Here is a 24,844-nt window from a genome sequence, read left to right on the forward strand (position 1 = left end):
ACAGGACAAACTTACAAACTTTGATCTGTTTGCATATGCTGAGAAAATTTTGTTGATTGTCACTGCAAAATGTTGTAACCGCATCTATGTGAAGTGCAATCTCATACAAAAAAAAATACATCTCCTAAATATCAAGTTCTTCCTCTGCAAAAAGTAAGGCCCGAGGAAAAAGAGATAACTCACTCCCCAGTTAAAACCCTGGATAGGCTTTTTCTCCCTTAAAATGTCCAAAGAATCCTTTATTATTAATGATGGAAGGATAGAAGAAGGCCAGTTCTTTTATGCAAAAGTGTCTGTGTTGGATTCTCTCCACTGGATGACACGACTTTTAAAACCACACAAAAGCCAAGAAGGAACCATAATTCACATAGTATTAATGTCCAAGAAAATGTATTAGTATTTTAATGCCAATTATGTTTTATCAGAGCTGCTTTGTGTTTGCTTTCTATTTCTAATCCAGCAAGCTTTTTTATTATCCATGCCACTTGGCAAGACAACAAATTTCAATTAATGAGTAATTGGTTTCTATGTGTTTATTTAACCTTTGTATATAGATACTAGGATTAAAGTAATTTTACGTAGTTTCATAGAATCAAAGTGCACAGTAGCACTTTCAAAACATAAATTTATTGGAATATTGACATTTGCTTACCTGTTTTGAATAATGCCTAACAACTGATGATTGGAGCTGCTGTGTAGTACAGAAGTGATACCTGAGCTCAAAGAATGCCAGCCTGAAAAAAGGGAAATCAGAAGAAGTAAATCCTTACTATTCAGAGCAAAATAAAACCTCACATATGTAATACTGGCGTAATATTTGCAAGTTATTTTTACATTCTTATTTTTAACCTACTTAAAGACAATATCTTGTACATCTGTAAGGGTGGCCCCTATACTCTTCAGAAGGAGATTCAAGGACTGAAGTGGTATCAATTCATTCTTTCTTTCTTCTTTGTTACTATCTTCTCCACCGGCACTAAGTGAAAAGCTTAAGTGTAACTGAAGGATAAAAATAAGATTTGGAAATAACATGGTTAGTTATTAGAAGTACTATATTCCTGTATTTATAATCTTTTAGATTATTTAAAAATTGAGTTATTACACCACATAGGCCAAAAAACCCCCACTGACATTTAAAGCCAAAGTGAACAGTTTAAACTACTTTTAATCCAAAACACGCTTACTTATGTTTTCAGAGAAGGTCTCCAGATTCTTTTAGCTATAATTTAGGTTATTAGCTCATTTTCAAAACATTTTGTTTCTCTAAGTAATACCCAAAATCAAAGCAGACAGAAAATGGTAACACAGCATAGTGTCCAAGCAAGAATGTAACATAGAAGCCTGAAAATAAATAATTACTAACACATGTTTTGCAGGTGCTAAATAACTACAATGGAATATGCATACAGGAAGAATCCCACCTGTGAACACCTGAAACAATCAAAGCATTTGTTTCACAGAAACTAGGGTGACAGTATCAAAACAAAACAAGATTCAGGAAAATTGCTCAAAAGGCTTTATTGTGGCATAAAATGGCACAAATCTATCCAGCAGTTTTCAAAATCATATTAAGAGAAGTTATGCCAGTTTCTGATTTTCTGAAGACAATATCACACACCATTTATTATGTTATAACAGAGTTTAACTATAGCTCATTTCAGTGATACACAGCTCACCTTGCAGAATCATGGTCACTCAATTCATAACCATTAAAGATGAATCTTTTACTAAAACCTCAAGGCCATTTATTCCATCCTATTTACTCCATGCAATTTTTCTTGTCAAATACAATTTCTAACATCTCACAAGATACTGCAAAGAAGTGAAGCTCAAATCATTCATTGATCTCCTTCCCATGGGATGGAGGGGAGATTCTCTTAAGAATTGTTACGGAGCCTATAAAGTCCTACCACAGCTGTAACAATGTCAGCTACATATTCATCTTCTACCCCAGCTAAGTATATTTTTTAGAAATTACTTCATTCTTTGATCCGCAACACAGTTTGTACACATACCAGAGCATTTTGCAAGGAACTCTTAAATAATAAAAAGAAAGTAAACTTTTATAGTAAACTATTATGAAAGTTTCTAAACTTCCATAATAAAGAAAGTCACAGGAATGCAACCACAAATTACCAGCAACAACGGAAGTACTTTCCTGGTGCTTTTTTTTTAATCAACTGTTTCAATCTTTCTTTATTTTCAGTGCCTACTATTCTGCACAAGACAAAAAATTTTCAGAGAGAAAACTCAGTGTATAATATGAAAAAGGAATACCTTAATTGGAGAGATATGGAAGTATTCATACAAGCTGATTTGTGATGTATCCATTGATGACACACTCATCAGTTCTTCTTGAAGGGATTCAACATCCTTTTTGAAAAGTTGTAGCTGTAAATGTATTTCAAAACAGTATTACTTCAAAATTTAGAGTATGTAAAACTACTGCTCATTTGTCACTGGTAGAATACATTGACTAATACTGCTTATACTCTCCTATGTATAAACTGATTCCCTGTACCATAAGCTTTAAAGCCTACTTTGCATAGCATGCAAGATGAGCATAAAGGAAAGAGTCTGTCTCGGCAACAGTAATTAAAAACCTCATAGCTTCGTATTATTCCCAGATATACAGCAATTAACCATGTTTATGGACACAGAAATTTTTTTCAATACAAGTTGAACAATTACAAATTTAAAATCTATTTATCTTAAAACAAAAAATCGTTTCTACCTCTTGGTCACTTAGCACATCAGTCTGTGAAAAGAATTCAGAAAGTGCATACAGGAAGCCAAGATCTAATCTGAGATCCATCTCTTGAATCAGGACCTTAAAATACCTACACAAAAAGCCAAAAAATAATTATTAAGATGGTCTATAAAAACATGTAGTACTTAAAACTTAGTATGGGGTATTTAGACTACTTACATATTACTTCAGGTATAGGTTTTGGTGGGTTTTTTGTTTGTTTTGGGGGTTTTGGGTGGTTGTTTTCTGTACATGTTTGTATTTTGTTGTTGGTTTTCTTTTTTTGTTTGCTTTGGGTTTTTTTGAGGGATTCATCATTACGGGTGAAAAGAAGCTTCCCATACAGGTGTAAGATAAACACATTTCCAGGTAACCAAAACTGTTTTAAACACATAGCAGCATTTAACAGTGTACATAGCACCACTATAGATAGACTTTTTACCAAAATTAAAGACAACTAAAAATCTGCCTTAAAAAGACATCCAAAAATCCTTGCTTTACTCTTCAATTATGTGGATAGTAAAGGACACTGAGCTTTCATCTCTGTTAAAGTGCTTTGAGTTTCCAAGATTGAGTTTGTGTTAAAAGTACCTTTGATTATGCTTGGCTCTAAAATAATTTTAATTTTAAAGCTTGATTAAATGCAATCAATAGCAATAGAGATGGAACATGTCAAAATACTTACTTAATATGAGATATTTGTGAATGTCCTGCAGTTCTCATGACAATACTGACATCAGTAAATGGTTTTGGTGCTATGAAATTGTAAAATAAAAACAGATCAGCACAGATTGTTATATTATATACATAACTTTACAGTTTTATTATGAAAATGTCATATGCATTCAGGCTTTTCTCAATCCTGTACAACAGGATTACATAATGGATATGACTGGCAAACAACTAAGATAGGGAAAAGAGCAGGAACAGAAAGTAATAGGAAGACAAGGATGAAATGGAATACCAAAATGCTGTTTCACTGATCTCTGAAAATGCACCCCTTTCATTTAAAAGCAAATTAATTTTTATGTAATCTTAGATTTATGTAATTTCTTTAGTCATAGAGTAAGTATTTCCAATGGCTGATACAAATACAGAAATTAAACAACAAAGAATTTTGCAGATTCATGCATTGTAGCTTAAAACTGATCATAATTAGAATGAACAAATGACATCCTAGTAGCTTCTGTACAAAACTGCAAGCACTATTCTTTGTCTCAATCCAGAATTCCTTTTGATATTACTAAAGTTTTACAAGTGACTTTGGTGTGAAAAAATTAATGAAAGATGGCAGTCCATCACACAGTATAGTGACATTGAGCTCCGTGCTCCAAGCAATAGAGAAGTCTACATAAAAAAACCAGACAAAATATAATTTGCCATCTTCAGAGCTTATAAATGGTGCCTCATTGAACAACTTTGTGTTTAGGCACATTTCTCTTCTTATCACGGTTACTTCAGATAGGTTACTAGGTCACGCATTGCATGATTAAGATACTGGTGCAGTACAGAAATAGTGGAAGACTAAAGATGACAACTGAATCCTCAACGCCCCAGAACTCCAAATGCAAGTAGCACAGAAACAGTGCAACAGATTCACTACCATCAAGATTAGCAAGACTTATCTTACAAACAGACAAGTCTTCTCATATTTTAGTCAGCATTAAATTTTAGTTGTAATCTGAACATATAATCTCGTTTTAAGCTGGATTCAAATAAAACCTTCATGTTTATGTTCTCCAAAAGCAATGAATTAATGTGCCAAAAAGTTGCTCTTAAAAGGTATGATAGTGACAAATAAAAGACATATCCTTTTCTTCTGACTGTTAACTGTTGAGATGGTTTTCTATATATCTTCTTTGCAGACGTAACTGCTTCCTTACTTCTAACACTAGTATTTCTGTTATCTGTAGTCAGAAAGCTCATGTAGACTTCATTTGATAAAAGTAATAAATATCATAAAATGGTTAACTTCAGTACAAACAAGTTATCTTGTCGTTTAAAAGGAAGGATTATGTTAAACTAGAACAAACCTGAATCCAAGGTGATGGACTTTGGAGGTTTAATAGGATAGAACACAAAGGGAAATATGGCTCCAGGAATCTGGTTTTGTATCTAGTAGGGGTAAGGACAGGACAAGGTGCAGCACATTAGCTTTTCAATAGTGAAATATTTTAAAATCTGGACAAACTCTAGAATTATGATCATTACCTGCAGCCTTCCACCAATCCAAAAGCAGAAAAAAGCCACTATTGTACTTAAAATGTATCTATTTAAAAAATTTAATAATCCAATTCAAATAATTTAGAAAAGCTTCTTTAAACTGGTAGTAATAAATGGTCCACAAAATTTTTGCAAAGGATTTGTTTTTAAAACCTTGAGCATAGCAAGACAAGAAATTTTACCTCTCTTTTTGCTTGTTATACAGAAACGCTTCAAGAAAAAGCAAGGAAGATGAATAGCAAATATTTTTTTTCTGAACAGTCATGTCTGTCTTCCTTTTTTCCAAGAAGCATTTAAGTAGTATTTTCGAAGATTGAGAAGCACTGATGTAAAAGCCAATAATTATGATTAAATTGAAAACATGAGAAACCCAAACAATTCTGGAAATTAACCCAAGTTTCCATAAAAGTTGTTTTTTCTGAATAAATAACTCAGTACTTTTTGGCATGACTCACTTGTATCCTGTAAATTTGAATTCTGAAAGACCTCTGATGTGCAGATGAACTGTATTCCACTTTTAAAGCTGGCAGATAATTTCTTCTGATAGGAATCTCATTTGGCTGTTGAATTTTCATGTTCATTCCGTTAGGAGTTAAACATACCTATTGTATTATTAAAGAAAATTTAGTATGCCAAGTGTTTTAAAATCCTACTTTTTGTAATAGACTTAAAAATTTATATTGTTCACCAATATTGTAAAGCTCGGCAGCTTTTAAGTTAGAAGTCATAACTTTATTTAAAGCAAACAAATCTTGCCATAAATTTCAATAGAAATAAAACTAAAAAATAATGCCTTATTTGGGGGTTACTATCATTTAATACATAGCTATCTAGAGGAAAGCTGAATAGTGTAATGGACTATGACTGAGATAAAAAATGGATCATTTATGTATCCCATGTTTATTTTCCTACAGCACATTTCTAACGTGTATCTAGAATTTATCCATAGACAAGGACTGAGAATTTGGAGCATAATATGCTTCTACATTCCAGAATAATTTCTGAAATTATTTTTCTCAATTGTACGTGACTGAATGACAGCTAAGTCATTCCGCAACAAGCCACTTCAAAAATACAAGATTTTAGGCTAAAACTAACAACCCCCAAATTAACATATTTACCGGTATAATGTATGAACCAAACGCAAAGCTTCCTTACAGTAGTTTATGCATATTTAGTACCATGACATGCAAAAATGTTACACCTCAATTTCAAAATTAGGCACTAAGAACAAAAAGTCTGTAGCACGATTTCCAAAGCTTGTAGATTTTTTTTCATCTTTTTTTTTTAAGACAAAGAAGAGTCTTCAAATGGAGTAGGTTAAATCAACCATCTCAAATATCACCAAAAGTTTTATCAAAGACAGAAAAAATTGATGTATTATCTTCTTCTTGTGCATACACATAAGTAATAGAAATAGAGAACCATCACTATTACCAAAACATTCGATTCCAGCTCAACAATCTTATTTTCTGAAGGACTTAGCTCACTGTAATCTTTGAATTCTTGTTCTAATTTATCAATTTGCTTAACACTCATCGGTCTCCATCTTGACTTCTTCTTGGGTTTTGTCTCCCAAACCACATCAGAACTTTGAAAACAAAACAAAGGACCAAAAGAAAATTATTAGCTTTTTGGAAAGAAGTTTTGCCTACTTGAGTGTGACTTTTAATAGGTTAAAACTAGAGAATGAGAAACCACAACATAAAGCACCATTGTAGCAAACAGAAGTGACCCAAATCACCTACTGCCTTCTTGGTACTAAGCAGAAGCCAGTCTCTCCAATATGATGCAAAAAACTCCAAAACGTAACAAGTCCTGTGTAACTTCTTCACTTTGACGAAGATGGCTATGTAACAATGCTCAAGGAAGCTCCATTCCAACAGTATTGCCACCCATTATTCTACAATCTTAGTGCAGTTCTCTGCTTATACTCCTGCATTTATTTTGGCATTTTGAATTTACTACAAATTCAAATACAAATTACAAAAAAGACAAGATAAAATGTCCCCTGCACTATCTTATTTCTGATAGCTTGTTTATTTAGTCTATCTATATCAATAGGTTGGTTTACATGTTTCCTCTACTGATTTTATGGTGGGAGTTTTGGGTTTGTTGTTTGTATGGTTTTTTAAAAGTGGTATCCTTTCTTCTGTCTCTCAGTTTTATTAATGCAAATAATTAATCAACCTTAAAGGGAATTAGACTTTTTTCCACTGCTTCTGTGAGAAGCTCTTATGTCTGATTTCACCTTATAGTCAAACTTAGGGCACAAAACAGGGCACAAACAACACTACCAGGGAGGTGGAAGGTACTGCTTTTCACAAATTACTCTATAGCCGACAAATATATAGCTTTACAGACACAGCCACCTAACTTCACTTAGCTACATCTGTGTCTGTGTTGACATCAATGGCAGAAAAAAAAAGTAAGCTGAAGTTTAGAACAACCAAAAAAAAAACAACTACAAAAGAGTACTATCTTGATCGGTGGGACTTTTCCCTTTCTTTCCCTCTCTTTTTTTCCTTTTGTTTTTGGGTTTTAGGGGTTGTTTCGTTGTTCCTAAAAAAAGGAAGCTCAATGTCAATAGTACTACCATGCATTTTCCAGGAGTTTGACATCCCATCAGGGTTTGACAAGGAAACAATACCACTTATAAGCACTGCTAAACTAATGACTATGGATGACTGCTTCCAAAGAAAAAACGATTTAGTGAAATCTCACCACTGTAAATCTAGGCAGTTAGCTGCCACTTTTAATGGAGTGTTTCCACTGTCTAAATATCAGAGCACAGTTTCTCAGGTGAGGGCAAGGTCTGGAATTTTCTTTGTAAATTATAGATGTGACTATGTGAAGCATATATGTATGTGAAGTTTTTGCTTGTTTGTTTTGCAGTGCAGTGCCAAGAATTAATCAAGAAAAAACAACTCTCATTCGGTCAACGTTATGACTGTGAATACACAGAAGTGCGTGGATTACGGCAACTATATGCAAGTGTCCCTTAAGGATTCTAAAGAGCCCCCGTTCAATGTATGACAGCACACATTTCTGAAGCATTACATAATTTATTTTCTGCTTCCCTCTGAAATTTTATAGTAGGAAACCCAAGCATTAGCGTCCTAGATCACTATAATTGATCAACCAAAACTAAAGAGACCTACAAGCTTTTGTATCAAAATTTCCAACATAAAATTCAGCAACTGTTGCTGAAGTGAAGACAGAAAAACCCACTGATACAAATTACTCACAGACCTTACTCCTTTAAAGTTCTATTATCACTTCTCTAACTATAAGTAAATACTTCTGTGGATGTATTGGGAAGTCAGCCACATAGAGTTTCAAATACATGTGCCAAAACCACATACTTCTAAATACAGAAAATATATGCATTCGTGGAAAACACAGTGCAAACATGTCTCTTGACAGCAGGAAAATATAGTGATTATGCTGGAATATTACCAACCCAGACTTCTTTTTCCTCTTTCATGGCAAGCAAAAATGAAATTCACACAGTGAAAACAGCTGAAGTTAAACATTTTAGACTGTTGCATGCAAAATAAGTTACCTTGTAATCCCAATGTAGGACACCTCTTGTTTTGTATAATTATTAACCAATGAAATTCCAACATCTTGCAAAGACAGAACAATTTCTTGTTCTGCTAGTTCTGCTTTTACACTTTCATACGTCAATTTAAATACATTCTCATCTTCAGTGATCAGAACAATACGCTGCAAACCTTCATAAAATGACATTAAATAAACTGCTTTTCTAGAATCCACACTGAGTATTTCCATTTTGTCCTACAAACAACAGAGGAAAAGCTTTTACAACTCTATTAATCATTCTACTCCACAAACAAATGCAAAAGTCTTAGCAACAAAACAATGGAAGACTTTTTTTTAAGGTACAGGAAAAAATTAATTACAAAGTTTCATGACAGCCTCTCACCACACACACACTTTTCAACTGAGGACAATGCTTACTGGCACAAGCTCTGGCAAACAGGGTGTTGTTACTGTTCTATGTTTGAAACTCATATATGAGACTGGTGATAATACCCATTATATATGGAGTTTCAGACATACACTGATGAACAGACATATAAATATAAAATTAGACACTATAAAAAGGAGATTTTGATTAAAAACATACCTCTTTTGGGGAAATTTCCTCAATTCTGTTTCCACATCTCCATTTCAATTTCCTAGATCCTGTTGGGTCTGCCCAAGTATACAGTACTGCCTTATTTGGCTGAAGGCAGTCTTCCAGCTCACTAAGGGAGCTAGAACAAAGTAATTTTAAATTCAAATGTCAATGAATATTTTGTGTCAGACCTTTGCCTTCTAGCATTTCAATAACAACACCAACTATATTTTCAAGCAATGAAAACGAAAACAAAAACAACATTATGCATGAAAAAATACACACAAAACCATTCTCAGAACAGTACTAAGAACAAGGATTTATACTTCAAAAAACACACATATACTTTAAAAATAAAAGTATATACAATAGATTTTAAATACTCATTATCTTCCTCCCATGTGATGAACATTTTCAAACAAATGTGTTTTAAACTCCATTCCCTGCCCATACAGTTAAAAACTGCCAGATTTGTCTTCTACAGCTCTCTGAAAGGCAGCTACCCCAGGAGAGGAAGTGGAGAAATGCTGATCTCTTCTTGTGGGAACCAGTGATTTGAACCATTCCCTTGTGTCTAAGCTGTGCCAAAGGAGGTTTAGACCTTAGGAAGATTTGCTTCCAAAACACTGGAACAGGCTTTCTTGATAGGCAGGAGATGCCCCAAGCCCTTGATTTGGACAATACCCTTAATAACATGCTTTTAACTTTTGATCAGACCTAAAGTGGTCAAGAAGTTGGACTGAAAGATTGTAGGCCCTCCCAATTGAAATACTGTACTCTAATTAAATTGACACTATGGAAGCCCACAATTCATCTAAAAAGATAAAAAGATAAAATTTACTAATCTTTACAGAGAAAAAACAAACCGAACAACCATATTCTTCAGACAAACAGGAAGCAAAAAGGATTTGACTAGCAGCTCTTCTACTTTCCAAGTAAAAATCTTTAAAGAACACTGTTTTGACTGACTGAAGAGAAAAAAGAGTAGAGGCTGTTTAGCTTCTAAAAAGAAACAGTTCAAGAATGCTCCAAGTATACACTTCTCAAAACTGCACAGTATCTGCATACAGTGGCAAAGCATTACAAAGATACTACAGCTTGAGAACAGAACAAGTATAACTGTGTGCAGGTGCAGAACTAATATTCACTGACTGCAGAAAACTAGTATTTGTTAAAATTATCCTAGTTTTGGCCTGGCTTGGCAAAAATTATGTAACTACTTCTCACTTTCCAGTACATTCCCTCATATCTCATGTAACTTTAACCCATTCTTTCAACTAAATCTCCTTTGTTATTTATTCTGCACAGTCAGTACCTGCACGGTTCCAGAATAGCAAATCCTTTGCCCCCACCAGGAATGCAGATATTAAGGTCACAAAATACATATAAAAAGACACCGCAAAAAAAAGTGGTAGAACTACCTAGCACTGCATAACATTGCTAACACTTCATTATCTTCACTTTAGCAAGCAAGAGATTTTTGGGAGCCCTGACAAAATTAGACAGCCATTCCTTTACAATAGGGTTCTTTAAAGAATGCATGTTTGCATTGTATGAAATTACAGTTCACATGTCTCCATGCAAACATCCACACTAAACCTCTTCATACACACCTTTGTCCATACTCAATAATTTCCTGTTTAGTATGGTTTATCAACAGAAATGGAGCTGCACCGTCGTGGTAATTAGAAAAGGTAATCACTGTAGAATGTTCGGTCTGATTAACATCCACTGCAATTCCTCCAAGCTATCAGTTGAAAAAATTACAAAGTAAATAACAGTGAAATGGATTTCCAGCAAAGCAAATGTAATTTAAATATTTCAAAAAACATCTTCTCTCATCATAAGATAAAACTACCATATAGTAAAACCAGCCATTTTACCATATATTCAAAATATTTCCTTGATCTAAATAATACATAGCAGGTATTGCACTTGGTAATTAAAACTATGCAGGAGTTCTGTGCTGTGGAAGGTTGGGCTGCTAATAGAGGAATCTTCCTTATACAATCATACACAGTAATGTCCTCAAAAATATTGCACTACTAAAACTGATGACATACTTAAAAACTACTGCTAGATGAGACTATCTGCAACATACAAGTAAATTTAGTGGAGTCAAAGTCACTTTTCAGAGCACCTTAGTGTTACTTTAGAACTAATATAAATATTTCTCAGAAAGAATACTTGGAAAACAATCTGTGTTTAAGCTTCTGTAGAACTGCTTCTCAGAGAACCACTTAAAACAGAACACCTACTTGTATCTGATTGTACACACACAAAAAAGAGAGCATGAGAACATTTGCATAAACATAATCTTTTCCTCAGCTAAGGTTTTGCAATACTTGATTGCATGGAAGAACAGTTTTGAGAATGAGAATGAAACAGCGATTTATACTACTTTACCTAACTCCTGAAGGCAACACATTACCTTATTGTCCAAATGTAGTAAAAGACAGTTTTCTTGTCGATCAAAATTTATCTTCTTTGGAGGGAGATCAGAATTTTCAACTCTAACAAGCAGTTTGTTGGCATCATTTTCAGGCCAAAAGGGAATGCACTAGAAAAGAAAAATCAGAAATTTCAAAGTGAGAATATAAATGAGACATTAAATGCCATTCACGTTAGCCCAAAATTCATCTATTAAACTCTGTCCAAAAGCCTATCCATTTGGATCAGAAACCCTGATCCACTGATCCACTGATTACACTGAAAGTAATTACTTACCTGAACACAGTATAACTGAAAGGAAGTCAAGAAATAATTCAGACTACAAGAAGAAAGTGGGGAGATAAGGAGCTAAAAAGAAAACAGTAAGACTCCATATTCACACAAAGAAGTACATTTAAAATGGATAAAGTACATAAAATCCAGAGTATAAAATAACTGAAAATGTCAAGCTTAAAAAAATACATAAATAAAAAAGACAAAACTGTTCTTCCATTAGCAGACCCTTCTCCAAATAAGTATAAATTTCAAGTCAATCTTATAGTACCAAGGAATGACAAAAAGGGGTATCAGCATAAATGCTACTCCACAGAAACCAGAGTACACAGGACATCACCTACTAGCAGTTCTTTTAAAAGTGCTTCATATATATTTAAAAGTACATATAGACACATATGTATGCGGGTATAAAACATATATAAATAAACTGTGGAGCATTAGGAAGCTAAATCAGAGAGCATGCTCTGCTATTCACATTCACAACTGAAATCATAACCACTATGGATTTAAAAATCTCACAGACAATCTCTCTTCAACAGTTTAATTGCTAAATGGAGACAACCAGGAGGCAGGGAAGACAAAATGTTTTAATTGTAACTAAGGAAAAATCTCTAACCAATTAATAAGAGTCCTGTCACAAGAACAAGCTATGAGTAACAAGTAACTCTCAGCTATCAAGAGCCAAAGACTATTTAGATAGACCATCTCTCCTGTATTTCAAACTGTTGACATGCAGCACCCAAAATTTTAGAACTACCTTTCTCTACCATAGGTTAAGAAATGAGACGTCCATATTTATTGCATCTGAATCCTAGAATTAATTTGTCAGTGGTGAAAGACTAGTTCACCAACTTACCATGCCACTAAGTTCCCTTTCCCATTGTTTCTCACACCACAGGAAGCAGGAAGACAAAGGAAAAAAATATAGTTAAACGGTAAGACTGAAGGTGTTATTTACATCAACATGTATCCCACAGACAAAGGAAATTTAAATTGTGTTGTAAACTAGCATAAAACACAGCAAGTCAATCTCAATGGGAAATTAATTGAGCCCAGAGGAAATTCAAGGAGAATCAGTCCACAGCAAATGAAAGTTAATATCCAAAGCAAAATAAGTAAAAAGGATTGGCTAAACAAGATGTTACAGAATCAACTACAGAGAATTGAAAAATTAATTTTTGTAGTAGACTTTAGACACAGATTGTGTCACATAATGACATTGTTTTCAAGCCTTTTACCACACACTTGCTAAGTGCTTCACTAGATGTTATATTTATACAATTTTGCTTCCACAGTGGGATCTTTCATTTATATTTAGCAGCAGTCTTATCAACAGTCTTCATCAATGTCATCTTTCTCTAAGGATAGATGTTGATCAACTGCCTTGCACTATATATAATTCAAAGGACTGTCCTTAGCACACCAGTGCACACTAATCACTGTCCAACAAATTCAATTGAATCTATGAAGAACAATGGATTCTTCTAAAAATAGTGATTGAGTTTTCTGATATATTTACTGCTTTCCAGACACAGAAGATATCCCAGAAGAGATTGATTCTACATAAGAATTGCTTTTTTTTCCTGAAAAGACAAGTTATGTGTCACTAAGAAAGTAGAGTGTATTAAAAAAAATACCACAGGAAAGGCTCTGCTTAACTTAAACTGACAAAAATAGAATAGGGGGAGAAAGGAGCAAGCCAAAATATGCACTAAGATTTCAGCAAGCTGCTTAGTTTTTTGAAGATCAACCTAATGTAAGAGAGTTATGTGAGAAATACTCATAAAAATCACAGGCATTAAATCAAGACTAGCAGAATAGCAGAGCTCCCCATCTCTCCTACAGAATCAGATGGAAACTTGCTCCTGGACGCAAGCTCTGTTGTGGATTAAGAACGGAGATAGACCAAAGACAGACCAATAGAGGTTTGACACTACTAACATTTAGAAGAGATGAAAAACATATTGGATTAGGCAACTGAATTACAAAAGAATAACCCTGGCAGACCAAGTTGTCACAACATGGATTTTTAGAGACAGCCTATCAAAGGGAAAAATACCAACACTATGTGAAAACAGGATTTAGAATGGGATACAGATTCTTCGTTGACCTGTACTGCTCTGTTTGGTAAACTGCCATATGTAACCTTTAGAAAGGTTTTAGGAGTGATTCTCAGATCCACAAGTTTTCCCTGGATACTTTATAATTGAAAGGAGACTAAAATCAATACAATTATGAGACACTAAGAAACACTGACACTTGTGGGACAGACCAGAAAATCCTGTAGGCATAAGAATAACACAGCCAACGTGGGAAACCTAGAGATGATACATGTAGAATGTATTTCAACTATTACCTTTAAGTAGCTTTTGCAGAAATTTCAGAAGTTTCTGTAAATAATTTCGCTTATTCTAATAGCAGAGCCATATCAAATATAAACCACAAAACAAGAACTAATATCATCTGACTGTATTTCCTAAGAGTAAGAAATCAGATATGCAGTTGCCCATAATGCCATAGATGACCCTGTTGTCATTTCAGACCTTTATCAGTGAACTAGATGAGGAATTATATATGAAAAGATCCCAAAAGCTACATAAGGCCAAGCAAAAGTTTGGTTCAGTCAAGCATAAGAATATTAGGAAGTAGAACAAACATGTAGGCTTATGTCAAACAGTCCATTGTTGTGTAAAAGCAAGGAAACTTCTATTGAAAATAATAAGCATCATGGGAAGCTGAACTGACTTCAACATCTAAAGATCTAAACATCTTTACGTACATTTAACAAAAATCACAACGGAATAACATATCCATTTCAGTAACTGAAATAATGTTATTCAAATGGCATGTCTCTAATGACTGTATCATTAAAGATAATATGCACAGCTAAGGAGCATGTGCTGAAGGTACAAAAAATGTAACAGAAAGATCTGGTTAAGAATCTGATTGAATATATTCTTTTAACTTTTGCAATTTAGTTTGCAAGCATTTTTGGTAACCACTTGAAGTATTTACAGTGATGACACACTGAGGGGCTGAAGAGTGTCCAAAGAAGGGCAATGGAGCTGCTGAAGGGTCTGAAGTACAAGTCCTAGGAGGGGCGGTTGAGGGGTGCTGAGATTGTTTAGTCTGGAGAAGACGAGGCTCAGAGGGCACCTCATCACTCTGCAACTGCCTGAAAGGAGGATGTAGAGAAGCGGGGGTTGGTCTCCAAGCATCAGGATCAAAGGAACAGCTTCAGATTGCATCAGAGAAAATTTAAATTGACTATCAGGAAAAATTTCTTCACTGAAAGGGAAGTCTGGCATTAGAACAGACTGCCCCAGGAAGTGGTGGAAGCACCATTACTGGAAGTGCTCAAAAAATTTGTGGATATGGCATTTGAGGATCTATTTTAGTGGTGAACATGGTAATGCCAGGTTAGTGGTTGGACCTAGAAACTATCTTAGAAACTTTCTCCAAACTTAAAAATCCTGTACTTCTGGGATTCTAAAGCAAATTAACAGGGCCTTCAATCATACTATTTGTTAGGCTACACTCTATTTTGAATAATACTCTCTTCAAGAGGGAAGGGGAAGGGGAAGGGGAAGGGGAAGGGAAAGGGAAAGGGGAAGGGAAAGGGAAAGGGGAAGGGAAAGGGAAAGGGGAAGGGAAAGGGAAAGGGGAAGGGAAAGGGGAAGATTTCACTCCTCCCAGAAGGCAGAACAGATCACTTATAGCTTTAAGAAACATCCAAAACTACCCCAAACAAGCACTGCTTTTTCCTACATGTCCAGGAGAAAGGCATGATGGCCCCAAGATTCAACACATATACACAACATAATTGTGTGATACTGCAGTGCCAACAGCCAAGCTGCACACCCAGTCTGCAACAGTCGCCACCTCTGCAGCATAGACAAAAGCCCTATACCCACTTTCACACCACTTGGCCTGAGGGCCAGGAATCCCTTTCTAGGAATTATGTGCTGAGCACTTAAAACCAGAAGTGAGACTAGATCAAGAACAATTTGGACGTATCTGAACTTAACCATGAGGGAATTTCTTCCCATACCAAAGTGGCTTCATGCATACCAGGTCACCCAAAGTACGCTACCACATACCACTGCTAAACTGAACAGAAACTCCAGTGCCACTGCAGAGAGATAATACAGTAATAATATAATATAGTGGTGGTCTTTTTCTCATACTATTTATGATGCAAGGTGACGGAATAAAAAATTCCAATTACATGGTAAACCAGCCCTTTAATATGTCTTAATGCAACCCTTGAGAAATGGTAAAGGACACAGATCGTTTATTGAAAAAGCATGATACAATCAGGTATCGTCACTGAACACTATATATGGCTCATGTTTTCCATCAGTGAGTGTTCAAGCCGATTTTTTTCCTTAGACACACACTTGGAATAGGTTCCATTATAAGTTTACCTGCTGCAAAACGATGGGAATCCACTTTTCCTTGCCTTCTTCAGCTACTTCCAAAGTGTATTTACTTCTATTTGAGATCATAAAAAATGGAGTGAAGGTTACAATTCGAGTAATATTGAAACTGCTGTTGTTTATAGTGATACCAACCTGTGAACAGAAAAGCAGTATTTTAAGTATACTTTTCTTAACTCATTTATATCCCAAAAGTAACGATTTTGAAAGATAAATTTAACTCACTTGATACTCTTTTTTATGACTCTTGCATTCCACAGAACCGTGACTTCCAACAGTGTCCAGTGAAAATGGATCAGACAGTTCACTGTCAGTTACCCTAAGCTGCACCTGTGAAGAAGCACCCTGCATTAATTTCCAATTTACAAGTCACTCACAACATTTAAAATTATATATAAAGTATGCATAAACATAAATGGGAACACTGGTGTTTCTTTTGAAAAGTCAAGACATAACAACTGCCAGTATCATCTCACAAATGTGTTTTCCACCACACTTAGTTATAACGTATATGGAATAAGCATTCTAAGTGTAAGACATTACAGAGAACGTAATCACATAAGGATCCTTTGGAAACTTATCATAATTAAAATTTCAAAGGAAAATCAGTGCCTTCTTGTAATCTCTCTCATATCATTCCTCCATCAGTAACATTCAGCATTAAAAAACTCAGCAAACGCAAATGGTGAACTTAGCCTTAGCATTCTATGAACCCAGAACCAACCTACCAAACACCATTGCAAGCACTCATTTTTCAAGTAGCACTTATTTTTCAAGTACCACAGCTTCACATTTCCTTTGCAATTTCTATGTCTTATTTGGAATAAGAACCTTTACTGATGCAGTTTAAAAGTAAAAAGAGAACATTTTATTTAGAAAACACTTCTCAATGTACTTTTTCTTTCCAAGTGAGGATCTCTTTCTTAACACCACCTCTGATAATGAAAATTTATCTCAAGCATATCTGACAACACACTTGCTTAGAAGACTGGTTTTAGACAGAGATATTGCAGGTTTCATGCCATTTACAGAGCATAGGATAGAGTACATAGATTTTAAAGTGTAAAAATGCTTTTATACAACAACATAAACAAGTACAGAGTTGTCAGGTTTGCAAAATACAATACCTTGTTATTTTGGAGGAAGTTCTTAGGCTGGAAAGAAAAAAGGAGGGGCTTTTTGTAATCTGGAGGATGCTTGCGGTGAATACCATCAGCTTTGTATTGTAACATTCGACCGGTTTTATTCACCATCCAGTACGGACTGTGAATTGCTATAACCATCTGCCCAGTTGTGTAGGTCACGTGAACAGCAATATCCAGTTCAGTTTTATCCAGCTCTGTGATGCAGTAAAACGTTGTGAAGCTGATATCAGGCAGATTGCTTTTTATATGGTACTCGCTTCTCCAGTTTTGATCAAGATAGTTAAGCAACTGCAAATCTAGTTTTGTTTGGTCCAAGACTGCATTATGAATCTGGGCTGAACATCCTTCTTCGAGAGTATCATATTTGTTCCCATTTCCCTTAAAAAACCAAGCAAACACCAGAGTGCACTTACATGAGTCACACAAAAAATTCTTACCAACTTTTATTTTTAGCTAGCTTTAAAAATTAAGATAGAAGCTATTTAGACACAATTAAAATACCTTTTGTTTTATTTAATTATGTTACTTTCTTAAACATCTACCTGAAACAATATTTTGCAAAGAGAACCCTAATGCATGGTCATCAATATTCAACATCAAAAAGCCCATCTGTCACCAAATTCAAACACATAAATATGCTTACATGACAAATTTCCTCAACAATAGTATTTTCTTCACTAAATTTAAATTTATAAGAGACATACAGAGAAGAACCTCCTACTTCCATACATTTGTTACAAGTGACAGTCTCAGTCCTAGTAAATTTTTATTTGTGACAAACTTTTAGTATGAGATTCTGCTATTTGAGTTCAAATACTAAACATCAAGACCATCTGAAAAAAACCTCTGTCTCCAAACTGTATTTCTGTTATTCTAAATGTGTATCAGTAAGGAGTGGGACACAATTATACCAGATCCATAAAACAAAACATACAGTGCTGAGGAATCAATGTCTATGCAGCACATTTTAGGTATTTTACTCAAGACTGTCTTTCATCGGGCATAGGAAAGAATGCCTATTAACAGTGAAAATTCCCCTAATTGTTTAATTTCATCTGGAAAGAATTTGAGGTCTAGCATTAGGCTGCAGCTCAAGCCAAAACCAGGAAAAAGCCAAAACCAGGAAAAATGTGAGAATCCACTAAAAGCATGCCACTGCTAAAAGTGACTGCACATAAAATGCTAACATAGGATGATCCACTTGAGGCAGTCTTCAGCGAAAAAGCTGCACTATTTAATTAGCCTCAGTTGAACTTGAGTGACTGACTGCCACCAGGCCAAACTGTACACTGTAAAGTTTCACTTTGCATATACCTAAAGTATGGCTTAACAACAGCACATTTCACACTCTGATAATATTTCATCTCTGTAAATACAGACTTGCCCTTATAAGATCTGTGAGCTTGCTTCACAACTACTGCAACTCTAATCTCCATTTCAACCAGCTTTCACATTGTAACTGGGAAGCATCATTAAAATTCAGGCATTATCTAATTACCTCCACAGAGTAAGTTATTTGATAAGGAAGAAGATTGCGGAGAAGAACAGAAGGCCATAAATGCACAACATATGGAAAATCCCATTCATCTTCTGCAGATAATGAAGATGGCAATGAATCTTTTACAGGAACAATATTGATGATAAGTGAGTGGTTAGTTGACCTCACAGACTGGCATTTCCTTTGTAATAAACTGTCAACATTTTTCATAATTTCATCAAATGTAATTCCTTCACACGTATCATATTCTCCACCCACTCCATCTTCATTGGCTAGTGGTTGCAAACTCAGTATGGATCTGTAGATGAAAACATTTTTAGACATTGAACACAAGACTGAATTTTTCAATTACTAAAAACTACTATGCAACAGGAACAGTCTTATATTATTTGGATTTAGGAAAATTTCTAGCAGTAATTAATTGCCTGCCTTTTTCTTAATAAAAGGAGGAACCAAAAGATAGACTGGATCCCAAAAGTTCATGCTATTGTAATAGCTGGGATTTTTTGTTCCACACTTTCACAGGCTCTCCTTACAAAGAAAGGGTTATTGGAGATTTTTATGAAGAGACTATTTAATTTCCTTACAAGTGCTGCTCCATTGCTATTCCAAGCAAAAGGTCTGTATCAGCAGCTTGCTCCCAATAACAGATGGGCAGAAAGTGACCTTTTCAGTCACATAAAGCATCAAGTTCATTAATTATTTACACACGTGGCTTTTGTAAAGCAACGGCTTTAACCTAATACAGCTGCTCATAACTGAAGGTTTTTTGTTTTGACATGTTTCCTGACTGCCTAGTGGAACTCATTTGTGCAATGAATCAGAACATCACTAAATCTTATTAATGAAATACAAATGGTTAGAAATATCAATAAATTAATTAATCTACAGTAAAATGTAAATTGAGTAATGAAAAAATACAGAACTTCTGCTGTAGAAAAATGAGGAGAGTGTTTGGAGGAATACAGAAGGAAAAAAATCTCTGCAATCATTAAAAAAATCAATCAAAGCAAACCTATCTACCTACAGCTTGGTGACAGTTTAGCTAAAATATACATGCAAACTCATGCAGTTTTGCTATTAGCTTGAATGTGATAATAGCATAGCTATACTATAAACCAAGTCTTTTTAAGTTGTGAGTCTTTTTTTACATACTTGATAGAGTTTAAGTGTATTACTTTCAATCTTTTAATTCAGAATCAAAAAATCAGAAGAAGCCTTTTCAGAAAAAATGAAGAATCTGCACTAATTCACTAGACATCACCCCACTACGAAGAAGTGTACCATGTGGATTACAATCACTGTGTTCTAGAAGTACCTGAGCTCAGATTCTTAAAGTAGCTTAGCTAATTTAACTTGTTTGTAAAAACGGATTTCAAAATACTTCCAATTCAACAATGAAATACTATTCTGTGTAACTCTGACTACAGACTCTGAGAAGATCCTACCCAACAATGACAGCACAGTATTATTTCAGTATTAGGTAGCAAAGGGAAAAAAATCTTTTTTTTTTAGTGTAATTGTATAAATACAATAATCAAAAACATATAAACATATTCCACGATAAAAGAAAAATAAAAGAAAAGTACCTGTAAGAGGAAAAGGGTATGTTGAACTCATTTGCTGGTGAAGCAGTTCCTAAACATCTTCCTTCTTCAAAAACATTGAAAGGGATTGAAAAATGATTCCTTATCTATGTGAAACAAAAATCCAGCAACACACATTAGGAAAAACTGGAAAGACAAAGTATTTTGCACTTAATAAACCAAGAATGAGAACTCTTCTTTTCATCTTACCCCTTTACCATTCAAGGTCAAGTATTTCAGAAGAACTGTCTCTAAAACAGCAAATCTTTTTAAATTATCTGGTTCTGCAGTTTAACGCTATATTTTATTTATGAAATAAATATATTAACTGCAAAATACTTCTCAAGGAGAAACACAAGACTTTGAAAAACAAAAGACAAGTAAATCTCAACTGTATGGTGACTTTCCAAAGAGTGTTCTCCTAAAAATCTAACAGACACAAGGTTCAAAAATCCATATAGTGAAAACATAAAGCAAGTCAGAAATTTAAGGTTATATCATTAATGTCCATTATCATTCAGGGCATGTAGCTATCTTTCTTGCAAACATTATTTTTTATTTATTTCCAGCTTAATTTAATGGCATTAATTAGCCCCTAGAAAAAAAAATTATTTCGAAAATAATTAAACAGTAAATTTGGTCATTAATCAAGCCATAAACCACTTCAAGCAAAAAAAAAAAGCAACTGAAATGTAACAGGAACACTATGACTATAGAACACTAATATCTGAATGATCACTGCACCTGGAAACCATATAATGTCTATAAAAAATGCTCTTCAATCAAAAGACATAGGCACTCAAAGGTCTGGCCTTTCAACTGTCACTGTACTAAATTTGAAATTAACATATCAATGCTAGTGGATGAAGAAAATTAAATAATCTGATTGAATGATAACTTGTGAAACCAAGGTAAGATTAAGAGAAGTTTGATCACTTCATACAAAGCAAATAGTTCAAGGCTAAAATTAGGGCCACTATTAGCAAACATTACTAATGAATTATCCTGATCCAAAATCTGAGTGATTTCCACCTGCATCCAACCCATCTGTCACTTTGAAAACATTTTTTATGCTAGAAAAATCGTACATAAAGCAAAGTTATAAGGACAATTCAAGTAAATTTTTAAAATATGTTTTCTCAATGTATATTTAAACTCTAAAGGATCATTTGCATTCATTAAAAAAGTAAGTGTATGGATATATAATGACCTGAACTGGGGAACGTATAGTTATCATCTTGCTTCCTTCAACAGTATCAATTTGGCAGACAATGGACCTTTCAACACCTGATTCCTCGTGTCTCACTTTGTAAATACATCGACCCACTTTTGTCAATGGAATCTTTTCCACAGCAGAATGATTATGCGGACCTAGAATTTACAAGATGTGACATGAAACAAGCAAAAGGAGCACAAAGAAACATTTGAAAGACAAAAATGTGCGATCAATAGAATTTTCTGAGTCATTCAATCTAATAATAAAAAACACCCACTAGATAAAAAAGTACAATCAGCACTCTTAATATGCTGATCTTGCAGTGTTACTAAGGACACATCAAATACTCCTTTTTTGCCACAAGAGAAAGAATAAACGAGTCCATCACTCAAATATTTAAGTGGATTTTACTACAGCAAAAAAAATTAGTGCCTCACAGGAAATGTGTACAAGATGTAGTAGCTTATTAACTAGGTACAGCTCTTGTACTGTAAAAACAATTCAACTAATACATCATATGGTTGAGTTTCAAAAACTGCCAATTGTTACAATAAATCAGTCAAACTGTAAACACATACACCATTAAAAATAACTAAATTTTAATTTTAGCTTTAAACTTTGGTTTGTTTAGAATTATTTAAAACAATCTTTTCTTAAAAAATGCCTCCTTTAGACTAGACCTCTATAAACACACATATGGATGGACTCAATTCTGTAATAAAAAATTATTTTGAGCAGCTGAGTTCGGCAATAACATATACATGCAGACAAATACCTGACTGCAATAAAGATAGGTGGCATAAATTATTTATCATAGTAGCAAACCTATGCTGCAATAATTAAGAAGCATGATACATACAACTTTTAGCTGTAAAGGCTAAAGCAGGATTTCAAATACAGCCACACATCTAGAATTCAAAGAAATGCTCCTTTCATGTTCTGTAGTCCTCCAATATTTATTGACTTGTACAAGACAGGGTATTATGCATGATGAATATTTACAAAAACAGGAAATGTATAAACTTTGGTACTTACAGATCTGAATGTAAAATCTCTTGCTACTCAGTGTTGTCATTGCTGTGAACTGGTCACTCTCATTTTTAGTTCTGACAAATTCCATATTTAAATTCTCTCCATCTTCTAAGTGAAATATTTTTGCTCCAAATTCAACATTAAGGACGCTAAAGGAATCACTAGGCAAGACCGTGATGGGAAGCCCTAAAGAATTTTTTATTACAAATGGTGCTTGGTCTTTCTTGAAGATGTCTGAGGTTTTACTAGCTGCTTCAGCAAATGCCTAGAAGGCAAAGAATCGATACAAAACATAAACATACTGAACAAGACTTTACCAAGATGATCCCTGGAAACATTCATTTAGCTATTCTAACACTCCACAGTTAAGAAATCTTGCTTACCGTGCCCAAGTTACTCAACATTTGCAGTCCCAGCTTGGACAGTGTAATGTTGAGTTGGTCTTTTGAGGAAACATTTATTACTGTTTTATATTCTGGAACTTTGTAGCTCTCTTCTTCTTCATCATCTGATTCAAACAGCGCTTTTTTAGCCTTCTTCATCTGAAAGAAGATTTTTAAAGAATTCTTAACTGACCACTCATTCTGTAGAAGCAAGTTTCACCTCAAGACTCTCTATGTCTCCCTTTCCCATTTCTACGTCCTGCAATGGTTTTCCTTTTTTTTTTTTTGTTTATGTTTTTATTCTCAAATAAAAATGAAAGAGGGAGAGAATAAATTAGACAAGAGACAAATTATGTATTCTAGAAGTCAATGAAATTCCAGTAACAGTAGTTATATTTGTGATTATTCAAAAGTAAACAAAATATATACTAACCACTAACATATCCAGTAAATACTTTGTGATAACATTCATCTTAACCTGCTGAGTAACACTGTGAAGAAACTTACACATAATTTATTTCCTAGTTTCAAAACAGTCTCCACATTTAATCCTTGTATGTTTCCAAGTCAAATAACTACTTTGTTTTCATTTGATTGAAGGCAAAAATAGAAGTCTGATGAAATACATTCATATAGCCTTCAACATTTCTGGAAATTATGTATTTCCAAACATTGTGTTTCACATCTGGCTGAGAAGACATGAGGTTGATTCACTATCTTCTACCTACAGGTCTAGTATCTTTCTGGAAAATTCTTGGGGGTATTTTTAATAGTATTTTCTTAACTGCAGTATCTCAGTCCACAATCTTTATCCTTCTGAGGCTACTGTAGTAAGTTTTTTGATAATGATAGTCCTAGGTTATCAAGGGAAAAGGGAAGGTTTTCAATTCTGAGCAACCTCTCAGGTTAAAAATACTTGAACAGTTTTGAAAAAAATCAGAAACAATGAAATAAAACAGTTAAGACAGAAGGAGGAAAAATGAAAGGTACCTCCCATCCTTAGATAAAGGCTTATCTACTTTGAGACCAGAATCTATTTGCATGAAAGATGAAAATGAAGTGGTAAGAGCACTACTCCCATAGTATTCTTCGTGCTGTCAAGCACATAGTCAACAGCTATCAGTTTCCCCAGTACATTTCTGCTATATATACAAATGTGGAACAATATCAGTGGTTTGTCTTGACGAAGTCACAAAATGCATAACTAGCATATGGCCTAATAGACTGATATAAAGCCATTACGATTATCTGGTGGAACTAGAATCAAATTTTTCTTCTTGAAAGACAATGCTCAACAGATCTGTGAGTCTGGATGTTTCCTTGTACAAGAACTGGTTTCTTTCACTACTTGAGACGAAGCTCTCAGTAACCAACAAGAAGAAACAAAATTGTTAAATTAGTTTCAGCAATGAAAGGTGGAGAGCATTTGTTTTTTCTAAGGCATTGAAATGCAATATTTGAGTTCAGCTTTGGAAACTATACCTTGATTTCAAGAATCCATGGCTTGAATAAATCAGTCTTCTCAACTTCTAGCGGCTCAAGCAAAGGTTCCCACACACCAAACATCTCATTAAAATAATGTACCTATCAAAAATCCAGTAAGCAGTTAGGAATTTACATACAATTTAAATAAAAAATTCTGTTTTACAAGTATATTTATGGTTTTGGTAATATGAAAGATTCAAAATCAGACTGCATTTTC

General features: G+C 34.3%; 1 protein-coding gene across 2 annotated transcripts in view; it reads right to left on the bottom strand.

The window, feature by feature from the left end:
- Positions 1 to 24,844, bottom strand: part of VPS13A (vacuolar protein sorting 13 homolog A) — a 107,041-nt gene that overhangs the window by 18,850 nt on the left and 63,347 nt on the right. Inside the window, exons 42-63 of one of the 2 annotated variants that reach the window (XM_085043004.1) lie at positions 24,625 to 24,726; positions 23,143 to 23,301; positions 22,763 to 23,024; positions 21,722 to 21,882; positions 20,515 to 20,618; positions 18,926 to 19,223; positions 17,410 to 17,805; positions 16,508 to 16,612; positions 16,272 to 16,417; positions 12,700 to 12,739; positions 11,548 to 11,676; positions 10,730 to 10,863; positions 9,126 to 9,255; positions 8,538 to 8,773; positions 6,410 to 6,563; positions 5,428 to 5,574; positions 4,783 to 4,864; positions 3,435 to 3,504; positions 2,735 to 2,840; positions 2,278 to 2,391; positions 854 to 999; positions 653 to 734 (exon numbers count right to left, since the gene is read on the bottom strand). In XM_085043004.1, coding sequence (XP_084899130.1) covers positions 653 to 734; positions 854 to 999; positions 2,278 to 2,391; positions 2,735 to 2,840; positions 3,435 to 3,504; positions 4,783 to 4,864; positions 5,428 to 5,574; positions 6,410 to 6,563; positions 8,538 to 8,773; positions 9,126 to 9,255; positions 10,730 to 10,863; positions 11,548 to 11,676; positions 12,700 to 12,739; positions 16,272 to 16,417; positions 16,508 to 16,612; positions 17,410 to 17,805; positions 18,926 to 19,223; positions 20,515 to 20,618; positions 21,722 to 21,882; positions 22,763 to 23,024; positions 23,143 to 23,301; positions 24,625 to 24,726 — 3,303 coding nt within the window. Of the gene's footprint in view, positions 1 to 652; positions 735 to 853; positions 1,000 to 2,277; positions 2,392 to 2,734; positions 2,841 to 3,434; positions 3,505 to 4,782; positions 4,865 to 5,427; positions 5,575 to 6,409; positions 6,564 to 8,537; positions 8,774 to 9,125; positions 9,256 to 10,729; positions 10,864 to 11,547; positions 11,677 to 12,699; positions 12,740 to 16,270; positions 16,418 to 16,507; positions 16,613 to 17,409; positions 17,806 to 18,925; positions 19,224 to 20,514; positions 20,619 to 21,721; positions 21,883 to 22,762; positions 23,025 to 23,142; positions 23,302 to 24,624; positions 24,727 to 24,844 lie in introns of both variants that reach the window. The other variant, XM_085043003.1, reaches the window with a different exon arrangement.

The sequence above is a fragment of the Lichenostomus cassidix genome, chromosome Z (assembly GCF_008360975.1).
Source record: "Lichenostomus cassidix isolate B80296 chromosome Z, HeHo_3.0, whole genome shotgun sequence".
Lineage (NCBI taxonomy): Eukaryota > Metazoa > Chordata > Aves > Passeriformes > Meliphagidae > Lichenostomus > Lichenostomus cassidix.